At 35.7% G+C, this 13,944-nt stretch overlaps 1 protein-coding gene across 2 annotated transcripts in view; it reads left to right on the plus strand.

The window, feature by feature from the left end:
* Window positions 1-13,944, plus strand: part of RNF13 (ring finger protein 13) — a 140,371-nt gene that overhangs the window by 45,762 nt on the left and 80,665 nt on the right. For both annotated transcript variants that reach the window (XM_032629661.1, XM_032629660.1), the window contains exon 3: window positions 131-211. Coding sequence is in view for 1 of the 2 variants with exons in the window: in XM_032629660.1 (XP_032485551.1) it covers window positions 131-211 (81 nt within the window). In the remaining variant the exon portion in view is untranslated. The remainder of the gene's footprint in view (window positions 1-130; window positions 212-13,944) is intronic.

The following is a 13,944-nucleotide window of genomic DNA, read 5'->3' on the forward strand; positions in this document are numbered from 1 at the left end:
TTTATTATGATAAGCTGTGATAGTAAATCAAAATCGTGGAAATTACAACTTAAATAGTTTGACAGACTTTTTGTTTTTAATGTTATGTGTACATTGGTTGTAACTTGATTGTTTTTAATTTTATATTTAGTATAATTTTGAAAACGTGTCTCAGACATTTGATGACCTTCCAGCAAGATTTGGTTATAGACTTCCAGCTGAAGGTTTAAAGGTAAGAAAATAGTAATATATAATTAAAGGTACAGGATATTTAATAAAGTGATCTTTATTTCTCTTTATTTGTTTAAAGAATGAAAATATTTCTATTATAAAACTTATACATGTTCATTCGTAAAGACTATTCAAAAGGTATGAAGAAGAAAGTGAAAATCACCTATGATTGTATTATTCTGAACTAGCTGCTGTTAACATTTGGTATATGATATTTCAGACCTATTTGCTAGAATATGTGCCATGTGTGTGTTTATAGATACACATGTGCATATATAGGTACAAATATATGTGCTTATATATTTATGTGCATATATATTTATGTACATATATAATGAATCTATATTTAATACTAATAGAAATATGCCACTTGGTTACTTGCCTTTTTTACTTTATTATAAATCTAGACCATCTTTTCATGCTAATAGACAAGGATCTGCATTTTTATTTGCTGTGGCTGCATGGTTTTGCCATATCATGAAATACTGTATATTTTTGAACATTGGTTTGTTTAACTTTTTTTACAGTTTTTGCTAATACAGTTTGCACATTTTTAAATTAAGATGTCCATTCTTATTGATTTGTAAGAATACTTTATATATTAAAAGTGCCAATCTATTGTTTGCCATATATGCCTCAGATCATTTTTCTCAGTTTGTCCTTCATCTTTTAATTTTAAAGTGTCAGAAGTTTTGTTTATGTAGTTAAATATTGTTATCTTTCCCTTCTACCTCTGGAGTCATGCTTAGAAGTTCCTTCCCTATTCTAAGATAATATAAGATTTTTATGTTATGTAAGTTAGAATACATGAAATTGTGTATATATGTACCACAGAAAGTTTTCAGTTTGTTCTTTCTTTCTTTCTTTTTTAACTGACAAAGCAAAAGACTTTATTGGGAAGGGGCGCCCGGGTAGAGAGCAGCAGGATAAGGGAACCCAGGAGAACTGCTCAACCACTTGGCTCGAGGTCTCAGGTTTTATGGTAATGGGGTTAGTTTCAGGGTTGTCTCTGGCCAGTCATCTTGCTTGGCCCATGTTTGGTCTGACTCAGGGTCCTTCCTGGTGACACATGTATCTCTCAGCCAAGGTGGATTCCTGTTCTAACTTTCTTAAAATACCTTATTTAAGTACCATAAAACTGTTATTCTCATTTAGGATAGCAGGCGTCTCCGAGAGGGACATATCAGTGGTTAATTTTTTAAAGATTTTAAATTATTAAAAAAATTCCCAACGTTGTATAACTATTTGTCATTGTAAATTAAAAAAAAACATTTATTTATTTATTTATGGCTGTGTCGGGTCTTAGTTGCTGCAACACGCGGGATCTTTCGTTGCAGTGCACGGGCTTCTCTAATTGTGGCACGTGGGCTCAGTTGCCCTGCGTCATGTGGGATCTTAGTTCCCTGATCAGGGATCGAACCCACATCCCCTTCATTGGATGGCGGATTCTCTACCACTGAACCACCACGGAAGTCCCCTGTAAAAATATTTAAACAGAAAAGAAGTATACAGAGGAAAAAGGAAAAAACCTTCTTGTACCCCTTCCTCATCTATACATATTAATACCACTTCCTCTTCAGAGTTCAGCATCAGGGTGTTAAATGTGCTCTTAGATCCTTTTCTAAATATGTAGTGCTTTTTAGTTCATAAATTTATGAACTTGTGAAGTTCATAAATGGTTATCATTTGTGAATAAGAAAGGTTTCTTAATTTTTATAAGGAAACCCATTCTAGCTAATTTATCTAGAAAGGGATTTATGAAGGGATAAAGATGTTCAGAGTATCATAGCCTGGAGAAGCATTTTCCAAACTGTTTCAGGAATAAAACCCAGAAGCACCTTGTAGAACTGGCTTGATGAAAGATTGATGGCAGCCACTGACTCCCAGAGAAAAACATATCACCTTGTCTCTGATCAGGAAGCCTCTGTGGTCTTAAAACAATCTGCCTCTATTGCTACCCAAGTTCATCAAAGAGATACCCTTTGCCAAACTGTTTTCCTCAGATCTAACACCTGGATTTTTCTAATTGACAGACTCTAGACCACATAGTTACTAGCCATATTCTTTCTTTCTTTCTTCCTTTCTTCCTTTCTCCCTTCTTTCCTTCGTTTGTTCGTTCGTTCCTTCCTTCCTTTCTTTCTTTCTTTCCCTTCTTCACCCATTTAAAAAAAATATCTTTATTGGAGTATAATTTCTTTACAATGTTGTGTTAGTTTCTGCTTTACAACAGAGTGAATCAGCTATATGTATACATATGTCCCCATATCTCTTCCCTCTTGCGTCTCCCTCCCACCCTCCCTATCCCACCCCTCTAGGAGGTCACAAAGCACAGAGCTGATCTCCCTGTGCAATGCAGCCACTTCCCACTAGCCATCCTTTTACATTTGGTAGTGTATATATGTCAGTACTACTCTCTCACTTTGTCTCAGCTTCCCCTTACCCTGTGTCCTCAAGTCCATTCTATACGTCTGCATCTTTTTTTTTTTTTTTTTTTTTTTTTTGGCGGTACGCAGGCCTCTCACTGTTGTGGCCTCTCCCGTTGCAGAGCACAGGCTCCGGACGCGCAGGCCCAGTGGCCACGGCTCACGGGCCCAGCCGCTCCGCGGCATGTGGGATCCTCCAGGACCAGGGCACGAACCTGCGTCCCCTGCATCAGCAGGTGGACTCTCAACCACTGCGCCACCAGGGAAGCCCTATATCTGCATCTTTATTTCTGCCCTGCCACTAGGTTCATCAGTACTGTTTTTGTTTTTTTTTTTTTTTTTTTTTTGCGCCATGCGGGCCTCTCACTGTTTGCGGAGCACAGGCTCCGGACGCGCAGGCTCAGCAGCCATGGCTCACGGGCCAGCCACTCCGCGGCACGTGGGATCCTCCCGGACCGGGGCACGAACCCGCGTCCCCTGCATCGGCAGGCGGACTCTCAACCACTGCGCCACCAGGGAAGCCCCTGTTTTTGTTTTTTTGATTCCATATATGTGCGTTAGCATCCGGTATTTGTTTTTCTCTTTCTAACTTACTTCACTCTGTATGATAGACTCTAGGTCCATCCACCTCATTACAAGTAACTCAATTTCATTCCTTTTTATGGCTGAGTAATACTCCATTGTATATATATGTGCCTCATCTTCTTTATCCATTCATCTGTCGATGGACACTTAGGTTGTCCTGGCACTGTAAATAGTGCTGCAGTGAACATTGTGGTACATGTCTGTTTTTGAATTATGGTTTTCTCAGGGTATATGCCCAGTAGTGGGATTGCTGGGTCTTATGGTAGTTCCACTTTTACTTTTCTAAGGAACCTCCATACTGTTCTCCATAGTTAGCCATATACTTTAGTGAAATACCTGGCTATGAGGGAGGGTGGGCAATACATAGTAGTAGTAGTTGTTGTTGTTATTTTTGTTGTTTTAGTCTGCTTTGAGAAGGTGGGCTTCCTAGCATGGGGAAAGATGTGGGTACTGTGAATGGAAGGTATCTACTACGGCATTACTTTGCATCTGACACCCTGCACTCCCCACATTAGCATTGTGTCTTAGGGAGTTTTCCACAGCCGTGGAAAGAATGTTCCTTGGGCTTCCCTGGTGGCGCAGTGGTTGAGAGTCCACCTGCCAATGCAGGGGACACGGGTTTGTGCCCCAGTCCGGGAAGATCCCACATGCCGTGGAGCGGCTGGGCCTGTGAGCCATGGCTGCTGAGCCTGCGCGTCTGGAGCCTGTGCTCTGCAACGGGAGAGGCCACAACGGTAAGAGGCCTGCGTACCGCCAAAAAAAAAAAAAAAAAGAAAGAATGTTCCTATTGAGCACTGTATGGTATTCTGTAATATGCATGACCATAGTTTATTAGTCATTTTCTATTAACAGATATTTCGGTTTCTTATCCAAAGTCCAGTTATTTCTCTAGGATAGAGGTTTGGAAGTGTAATTGATGATTCCATGGGTATGTATGTCTAAAATTTTCTTAGATACACTAAATTACTTTTCTAGAAAGCTGTACTAATGGGTATGAGAATACCCATTTCCCTACACCCTTGCCAACACTGGATATTATCAGTCTTTTTAACTTTTGCCAATCTGATGGGCAAAAAGGATTATCTTCTTTTAATTTGCATTTCTCTGATTACCAGTGATTTTGAGCTGGCATCCTTTCTTCCATTCAGCATAAGGAGTCAGACAATCCCTTTTCACTGAAGAACCTTTCTGCTTATTAAGCTTGTTTTAAAGAGTGCCATAAACTCCTGATAACCATATTCTTATTGTTGCTCCTCTGTGTTATTGTAAATTTAGTTTACATTTAAAAGGAATTTTGACAACTGTATTTATTCACTGCCTGAGAAAAAATAGTGTTAAATATCTGCCTGCTTTTGTACTGTGACAATATAGGGCGAGCCCAGGAGGTAAAATACAGTGATAGTAAAGAGAGTATTCTAACAAATTGTTGGATCATTATGGGTAGCTTTTATATTTATGTGACTGGCTTGCCATTGCCCAGAATCAGAATTCACAAATACTAGCCTACTTCTTATCGTTAAAAGGAGGACTTGATAATAAAGTGGGGATGGCTTACTGTAGTGTAATGTCTATAAAACTAATTAAATGACTGTGTTAAAAATATAACCAAGTTAATTTAAAAATATTGTATGGTTATTAAGAGACATAGCTGAGAAATATTTTAACTTTTAAACTTTGGCCAGAGTGTTTAGTTGGGATAGTTTTTGTAGGCTTATGTTCTGTATTCTGTAGATTTTAGAGTATCACTGGATTCCACCATTTATAAGAGATCAGATATATATAACACATATCAGTTGAAATTCTGTGTTTACATTCCATTTTTATGCCCCAGTATTAAGCTAATAGTAAGCAAAGAAAATTTTCGCTATTTGAGATTTAATGTAAAAATGTGAATCTTGCAAGGATTAAAATATGGCATGTTAGTGTTGTAGAAGTTTTAAAAGAAAGATTTGATATTTTTGCCTGAGGGAAGCTCTTTGTTTTCAGTTACACATTTTAATTGGCTGTTTTGGCAGGTACCTTTTCCAGAAAACCTTTTTTTTTTTTCCTTTAAAAATGGCTCAGGTCAAAAGGGAAGATATATGGCATCAGTATGTTCCTTTAAATCTAAATACCTTATAAGAGACCTGGCAATGAAATATCATACGCTCGTATAGTGTGGCCATTGTCCAGAGTTAGATACTCACAAGGAGTTCATTACTGAGAGTCCACTTCAGAAGGACTGAAGAGACACTTCAGAAGGTCTTTAACCTCTAGGATTGGTGGTGTAACCCCATTCCCTCTCCTCCCTCACTAAAGGAAAAACCTACATGTAAGTGTTACTCTTTTGCCACATCCTTGCCAAGACTTGGTATTGTCAGAATTGTTTGCCAACTTGATGGATATGAAGTGGTATCTTACTGCTTTTACTTCGGATTTCCTGAATTATTGGTGAGATCAAGCATCTTTTTATAATATTATTGGTCAATCAGGTTTCTTTTAGTTTGAATTGTCTTTTTTTTTTTTAACTCATTTTTGTATTGGTTTGTTAATTTTTAAAGTACTGATTTGTAGGAAACCAGACACTAATCCTTTATTTATATTGCCTTATAAATATTTTCTTCTTTGGGCCTTTTAACTTTTTTTTTTAATAACAGCTCATATTTTTTTAAATTGGTTAATGTATTTTTTTAAATTTTATTTATTTATTCATTTTTGGCTGCGTTGGGTCTTTGTTGCTGTGCACAGGCTTTAGTTGTGGCGAGCAGGGCTACTCTTCATTATGGTGCGCAGGCTTTTCATTGCGGTGGCTTCTCTTGTTATAGAACACGGGCTCTAGGCGCTTGGGCTTCAGTAGTTGCGGCATGTGGGCTTCAGTAGTTGTGGCTCACGGGCTCTAGAGCACAGGCTCAGTAGTTGTGGCGCACAGGCTTCCTTACTCCGCGGCTTGTGGGATCTTCCCGGACCAGGGATCGAACCCGTCTCCCCTGCATTAGCTAGGTGGATTCTTAACCACTATGCCACTAGGGAAGCGCTATGCCTTTTAACTTTAAATTGCCTTTTAAAATTATGCTGAAGTTTAAATTTTAATGTAGACATCTTTTTGATGTTTTGCATTTTCTGTATCTTAAGTAATCCTTTCCTACCCTGAGGTCTTGAAATATTTTCCTCTGTTTAGTCCAAAATTTGTAAATTTTTCCCATGCCCCCAACTCCTTGCTTAGGAGGTCTTTAATGTACCCAGAATTATTTTATTGTATAGTTTAAAATAGGCCTCTATTTTTACCTTTTTGAAATGAATAACCAACTACTAAAGCATCATTATTGCATAGTCAAGATTTTACCATGTAGATTTGTAATGCTAGCAAGGTTTATTGCTAGACTCTGTGTGTATTATCAATATCATGGAGTAATTCAGTTATACATTGAAGGCCAGTCTCAGGAAGATCAAGCTTTTCTAGGTTTCTTGTTTCTGTACTTTTAAAAAGTGCCTTGATAGGTAGAAGGAATAATAATGATTATTAAAAATTCAAACCAAGGTTTATCTCTGATAAGTAAGACTAGTATCAGATTTCCTGAGTATTCCTATCAATGGTAAATCTTGTTTTCAGCAAAATACCTTTTGGGCTAGATTTACCATGATCATTGTATACAGTGTTTTTGTAATCTGGTACTCAGCCTAAGTTCTTCATGTGGATGAGAAGGCATAGAGGATAAAGGTCATGACATGCAGATTTGTCCTTGACTATCATTCCTATTATATAGAACAAAGGTACAAATAAAAGGTTCCTTATATGATAAATGATTTATTTTTCCTCATCATTATTCTTAAATTAATACACTATATCATCACCAGTTAATTTTTCACAAACTATTATTCTTTGAAAGTTAATTTACTAGTTAGTTTTAGGATTATTTTATAAGAAATGATTTTGTTTAATGCAAAGGCTTGAGGTTAGAAGAGATTTTTTTTTTTACTATGAAGGAAAGTGCAAATATTGCAAGGAAAAGTGGTTTGGGTGCCTTATTTGTGAGACTCCCTTTGCGTTCTTTGTAGGGAAGATATTCAGTACCAGCTACTGTATTTTCCCTCCCAGAACACTTGACAGTTTTGTGATAGAAAGAAGTCTTGGTTAAGGGTGAATGTGCTTGGCTTCCTCACTCCTAGGAACTATTAACTATTGCGGTGTCACCTTCTATTTGTAGACTAAAACAGAGGTCCGAGTCTCCTTTTCAAAGGAAAAATGAGGAAATAGCACCATCAAAATAAGGAGTAAACCACCTGACTATACATAAAATGAGAATTCTAAAATATAAAGACATTTTCAAATGTACCAACTTAGATCATATTCAAAGAATGCTTCTTCAGTGACTTTTGAACTTATAAAATAAACTTTTTCCTGTTAATTTCAAAAGTGATGATTGCTCATTCATTTATTATGAATCAGAGATGTAGAAAATAATGAAGAATTATTTCATTATGACAGTTTATCACTTAGAAGTGGGGAGGCAGGGAGAGAGCATAAAGTGGAGGGCCTGAAAAGAATGGATGGGAAAATCTACACATATCCCACCCATCTTATCTGGAATTCCCAAAATCCAACCTTGCTTCTTTTCCTTTGTTCCACAGTTTGGTCCCTAGTCTCTTCCACCATCCTTGGACCTACCTGCTTTTTTCTGTTTACTCTCCTATCACCTTGGAACTCAGCAGAGGCTTAGGTATCTGATACCATAAATCAACACAGCTCCCCTGCATACATCCCTGTTTCATTACTGGGCATTTTTGTTGTTTGTTCACTTAGTAGTTTTCATTAGATTTTCTTGTTGGCTTTCTCAGTCTGATACAGTAAAAAGGTAATTTTTTAATTCTTTTGCCCATGAAAAAATATTTTTCTGATTATAAAAGTAATACATGGTCACTATAAAAATTAAGATGATAATAGGACATGTATAAAGAAGAATATGAAAATCATATATAATTCCACAACCAAGAGATTATAGTCCAACTATATGAGTTTTCATAGATACATTTATGACTTTATTTTATGCATTTATATATGTTATTTTGCAACTTTTTAAAATTTGGCAATATCATGGCATATCCAATATCATGGATATCTTTTCGCGTAAAAATATATGTATTCATATCATCAGTAGAAATTCTGCAATTTATTGTAACACTTGAATTATACCATACTGTAACCACTTCCCTGTGTCATTGGACATTTAGATTGCTTTTAATTTTAAAAATTATGAAATATTGCAAACATAGAGTAAGGGAATAATAGAACATCCAATATATCTACTATTGATACTTAAATGTTAATATTTTACCAGTTTTTAAAGAGGAAATAAAATGTTACCAATTCCATTGGAACATTATTTTTATCCTTCCAATTCCATTCCCTTATCTTCCCCCTCATAGATAATCATTACCCTGAAATTTATGTATATATTTTCCATTTAATGTTATAAAATGTGTTACCTTATATAAGCATCTATAAACACTATTGTGCTTGCTTTTAAACTTTGTTTGGTCAGGCTTTTTTTTTTTTTTTTTTGCGGTACGCGGGCCTCTCACTGTTGTGGCCTCTCCCGTTGCAGAGCACAGGCTCTAGACGCGCAGGCTCAGCGGCCATGGCTCACGGGCCCAGCCGCTCCACGGCATGTGGGATCTTCCTGGACCGGGGCACGAACCCATGTCCCCTGCATTGGCAGGCGGACTCTCAACCACTGCGCCACCAGGGAAGCCCTGGTCTGGCTTTTAAACTTGCTTTTTTCATCTAACACTATATTTGAAATTTATGTTGTTACATAGTCTTAATTCATTTTAAAGAATAGTACTCCATTTTATGAATATGCCACAATTTATTTTTTTATTCTTTTGTTGGTAGATATGTAAGATGTCAGTTTTTTGCTATATAGTGTTGCAGTGAACGTCCTTAAAAATATGACCTTGTATACAGTATAACTAAATGCCATTTCACACTCATCAGGTTAGTGGAAAAAAAAGCCTTTCAGTGGCTAGCAAGGAAATGGGAAACCAAGTATTCTTGTATATGGCTGGTATATGAGTTTCTGACCAATTTGGAGATTTTAATAGTATATTCCTTCTTCTCTAAGTGAGAGTTTGCCGTGATGAAATAATTTATTTTTCCCACGTTTAATGTATTTCTTATTTCATTTAATGAATAAGTCAGTGATCATCACCTTTGAAATTAACAGAAAAACTAATACCAGTACTAACACTTACTATTTTGTATTGTTCTCCCTACTTTTACCTGTTTACCTGCACTACCCCTTCGTGCTATTTGCCATTCTCTTTGAATACCGAATATTGAAATAATTTCTGTAGTTAGGATCTGACCATTTCCATCAGTAATTTTAAGTCCTGGCCCCCTTAATCAGATTGATAACCAGATTATATTCAACTTAAGCTAACTATCAATAGATTGTGCTCAACTATGACTGAGTTATGATGATAACAAATTGCAAACAGCAGATGATATAGTGAGTAATGAATGATCGAAGGTCTGTGTTTCTTTTTTTAGAAAACAGTGTGTTTTTGGCTTCATTACAAAAGAATTCCTTTTACTCAGGTTTCACTTTTGTTTGCAAAACTGAAGGAGAATTTCTTTGCTGTCTCTTAAGTTTTCACAGATTTACTTTCTGTATTTGTTTCCGAACTTTTTTGTTATCAAAGATTTTGTTAAGAATTCTGTAACTGATTAACACATTTAAAGCTTTTATGTTCTTAGAGGATCTGCCAAGCACTACAGAATACAAAATACTAATAAATATTCCTTACTGGTGTGTATTGATTATATGGCAGTTTAGAAGGCCATCTTAAAGGACATGTAATTACAGTGTAAGCTCAATCCACTTAAAATTCCTCTTGTTTTTAAAGATACTATCTTGTTGGATGTAGCAAGTCCTACAAGTATACCAGTGTTTTGATCTTCTAAATTTCAGTCTGTTGGTTCAGACTGAAGTGAGAATTCTTGATTTTTTTTTTTCTTAAGAATGATAATGGTGTGCTTGGGTATGCTGGTGGAGCGGTATGTAACATATTAACTAAAAGGTATTGTCCACCAGAGGGCACATTTTGTTTTCTAAAATGTCAAGATAATATCCACTGAGTGAAGCAATATCTGTATATGCTGAATGAGAAGCATGTACCAGATGGACTTTTCTTCACAGAGCTTGAATATTGTAAAATCAAAATCCTGACAACTACTTCTATGTTAAGTAAAACTCAAGGCTATAGTCTAAATTTTTATCAATTATGTTGTAATTTTTAAGATTTAAATTTGTAATAGAAAAACCAAAGGATTGTCAACCAGATCTCTTATGATTTCTCTTTATTTAAATCTTTCAACATCAATTTAAGTGAAAAAGGAATTGTTGATCTTATTTCCTAGCTTTATCCTAGACACCATGATTTATTGCCCCTCCTCTCCTTTTTTTCTTTTTAACAATAAGATCACTAGCAAATTATTTAAGTCTGCAGATTAGTTTGAAGTAGTAAACTTTGGGAGAAGATATTTGTTAATTTACATTAAATGTGAAATTCTATTTGCAATCAAGTTAATGTTATTTTGATGATATAAGGAAAGATATAGTAGATATTTAGCAAGATAAATTATATTTAGATAGGATGGCCAGTACTCTAAAACCAAGAGGTGATCGATTAAGCATTTGGAATATATTTCTACTTACCCAGTGTAATCTAGGAAACAAAAAAGAAAAAAGAGGAATGCATCTCCATCAGATAAAAATGTCTTGTTATCTGCAAAAACAGTAGTTATCACTGGTTACAGTGGACTGGAGCCTATGCAAAGGGGCTGTGCACTTCAAGAGCATTCATGAGACATGTGTTTCTAGATGACTTTGTATTAGGTGATATATATATTCAACAGATATTACTTTTTTGGGTAAGAATTTAACAAACAACATTAATAGTAAAAACAGGCGTATTTAAGGTACAATCACAAGTCATACTAAAAACCGTCTGATTCAGTGACCAGCCTCACGTCCTCATGTTTTGTAAGTAACGACTTTATTGAGATATAGTTCACATACCATACAATTCATCCATTTAGTTTGTTTCAATGGCTTTTGATGGTGTCCTTTGAAGTACAAAAGTTTTAAATTTTGATTAAATTCAGTTTGTCTGTTGTTTCTCTTACTGTTTATGCTTTTGGTAGTATCATGTCTAAAAAACCAGTGCCTAATCCAAAGTCATGAGGATTTATGCATGTTTTCTTCCAGGACTTTTATTGTCTTAGTTTTCAGATTTAGATCTTTAATTCATTTTGATTTAATTTTTATATATAGTATTGGATAGGGATCCAGTGTAATTCTTTTGCATGTGTATATCCAGTTGCCTCGCCACCACTTGTTGAAAAAACTATTTTTTTCCATTGAACTATCATGACACCCTGGTAAAAAACAAGTCAGTTGATCATAAATATGAAGGTTTATTTCTGGAATCTGTATTCTGCTCCATTCATCTATATGTCTGTCTATATGCCAGCACCATACTGTTTTGATTTCATAGCTATATACTAGTAAGTTTGAAACTGGAAAGTGTGGATCCTCCAATTTGTTCTCCTTTTCAACATTATTTTGGCCTTTCTGGGTACCCTGGATTTCCATTTAAACTTTAGGATCACCGTGTCAATTTCTGCAAAAAAAAAAAATCCAGCTGGGATTGTGATACAGATTGCATCGAAATTGTAGATTTATGGAGTATTGTCATCCTCACAATATTGTCTTCTGATCTATGAACATGAACCCTTTCCATTTATTTAGGTCTTCTTTAATATCTTTTAACAAGGTTTGTAACTTTTAGTATACAGGTCTTGCATTTCTTTTATTAAATTTATTACTAAGTATTTTATTATTTTTAATACTATTATAAATGATACTGTGTTCCTAGTTTGCTTTTCAGATGGCTCAGTGTAAGTATATAGAGATACAATGGATTTTTTATATTGATCTTGTATTCTGCAACCTTGCTGAACTTGATTTTTAGTTCTAATTATTCTTAAGTGGATTTCTTAGGATTTTCTATGTGTAAGATCATACCATCTGCAAATAGAGATAATTTTACTTCTTCCTTTCCAATTTGGATGCCTTTTCTTTTTTCCCCCTCACTGCCCTGAAAAGAACTGCCAGTACATTTTTGTTTTTTATTTTTAAAATTTATTTTGTATTTTTATTTTTTTTGAATTGAAGTATAGTTGATTTACAATGTTGTGTTAGTTTCTGGTGTACAGCAAAGTGATTCAGTTACACATAGATACATACACATGTATGTGTGTATTCTTTTCTAAATTCTTTTCCATTATAGGTTATTACAAGATATTGAATATAGTTCCCTGTGCTATACAGTAGGACCTTGTTGTTTATCTATTTTGTAGAAAGTAGTGTGTATCTGTTAATTCCAATCTCCTAATTTATCCCTCCCCCTCTTTCCCCTTTGGTAACCTTGTTTGTTTTCTATGTCTATGAGTCTGTTTTTATTTTGTAAGTAAGTTTCATTTGTACCCTTTTTTTTTAGATTCCACATATAAGTGATATCGTATGATATTTGTGTTTCTCTGTTTGACTTAACTTCACTCAGTATGACAATCTCTAGGTCCATCCATTTGCTGCAAGTAGCATTATTTTGTTCTTTTTTTTTTTTTTTTGCGGTACACAAGCCTCTCCCTGCTGTGGCCTCTCCCGTTGCGGAGCACAGGCTCCGGACGCGCAGGCTCAGCGGCCATGGCTTACGGGCCTAGCCGCTCCGCGGCATGTGGGATCCTCCCAGAACAGGGCACGAACCCGTTTCCCCTGCATCGGCAGGCAGACTCTCAACCACTGCGCCACCAGGGAAGCCCTATTTTGTTCTTTTTTATGGCTGAGTAATATTCCATTGTATATTATATATGTACCACATCTTCTTTATCCATTCCTCTGTTGATGGACATTTAGGTTGCTTCCATGTCTTGGCTATTGTAAATAGCGCTGCAATGAACATTGGGGTGCATGCATCTTTTCGAATTATGGTTTTCTCCGGGTATATGCTCAGGAGTGGGATTACTGGGTCATGTGGTAGTTGTATTTTTAGTTTTTTAAGGGACCTCCATACTGTTTTTCAGTTTACATACTGACTGTACCAGTTTATATTCCCACCAACAGTGTAGGAGGGTTCCCTCTTTTCCACACCCTCTCCAGCATTTATTATTTGTAGTCTTTTTGATGATGGCCATTCTGACCGGTATGAGATGATACCTCATTGTAGTTTTCATTTGCATTTCTCTAATAATTAGCGATGTTGAATATCTTTTCATGTGCCTTTTGGCCATCTGTAGTCTTCTTTGGAGAAATGTCTATTTAGGTCTTCTGCCCATTTTTTGATTGGGTTGTTTGTTTGTTTTTGGTATTGAGCTGTATGAGCTGTTTGTGTATTTTGGAGATTAATTCCTTGTCAGTTGCATCATTTGCAAATATTTTTTTCCCATTCTGTACGTTGTTTTTGTGTTTTGTTTATGGTTTCCTTTGCTGGGCAAAAGCTTTTAAGTTTGATTAGGTCCCATTAGTTAAGAGGATTTCTAATTTGAGCCTTCTTTATGTGATTCACCTTATAAAAATTGAGTGATTACCAACCATATCAAATACTGTGGAAGTATGTACACTCAAAATCATTGCAGTTTTGTGAGAGTTTTTTTTCTCAGTCCTATCTAAACAATTTTAATATG

Source organism: Phocoena sinus, chromosome 4, assembly GCF_008692025.1.
Source record: "Phocoena sinus isolate mPhoSin1 chromosome 4, mPhoSin1.pri, whole genome shotgun sequence".
Classification (NCBI taxonomy): domain Eukaryota; kingdom Metazoa; phylum Chordata; class Mammalia; order Artiodactyla; family Phocoenidae; genus Phocoena; species Phocoena sinus.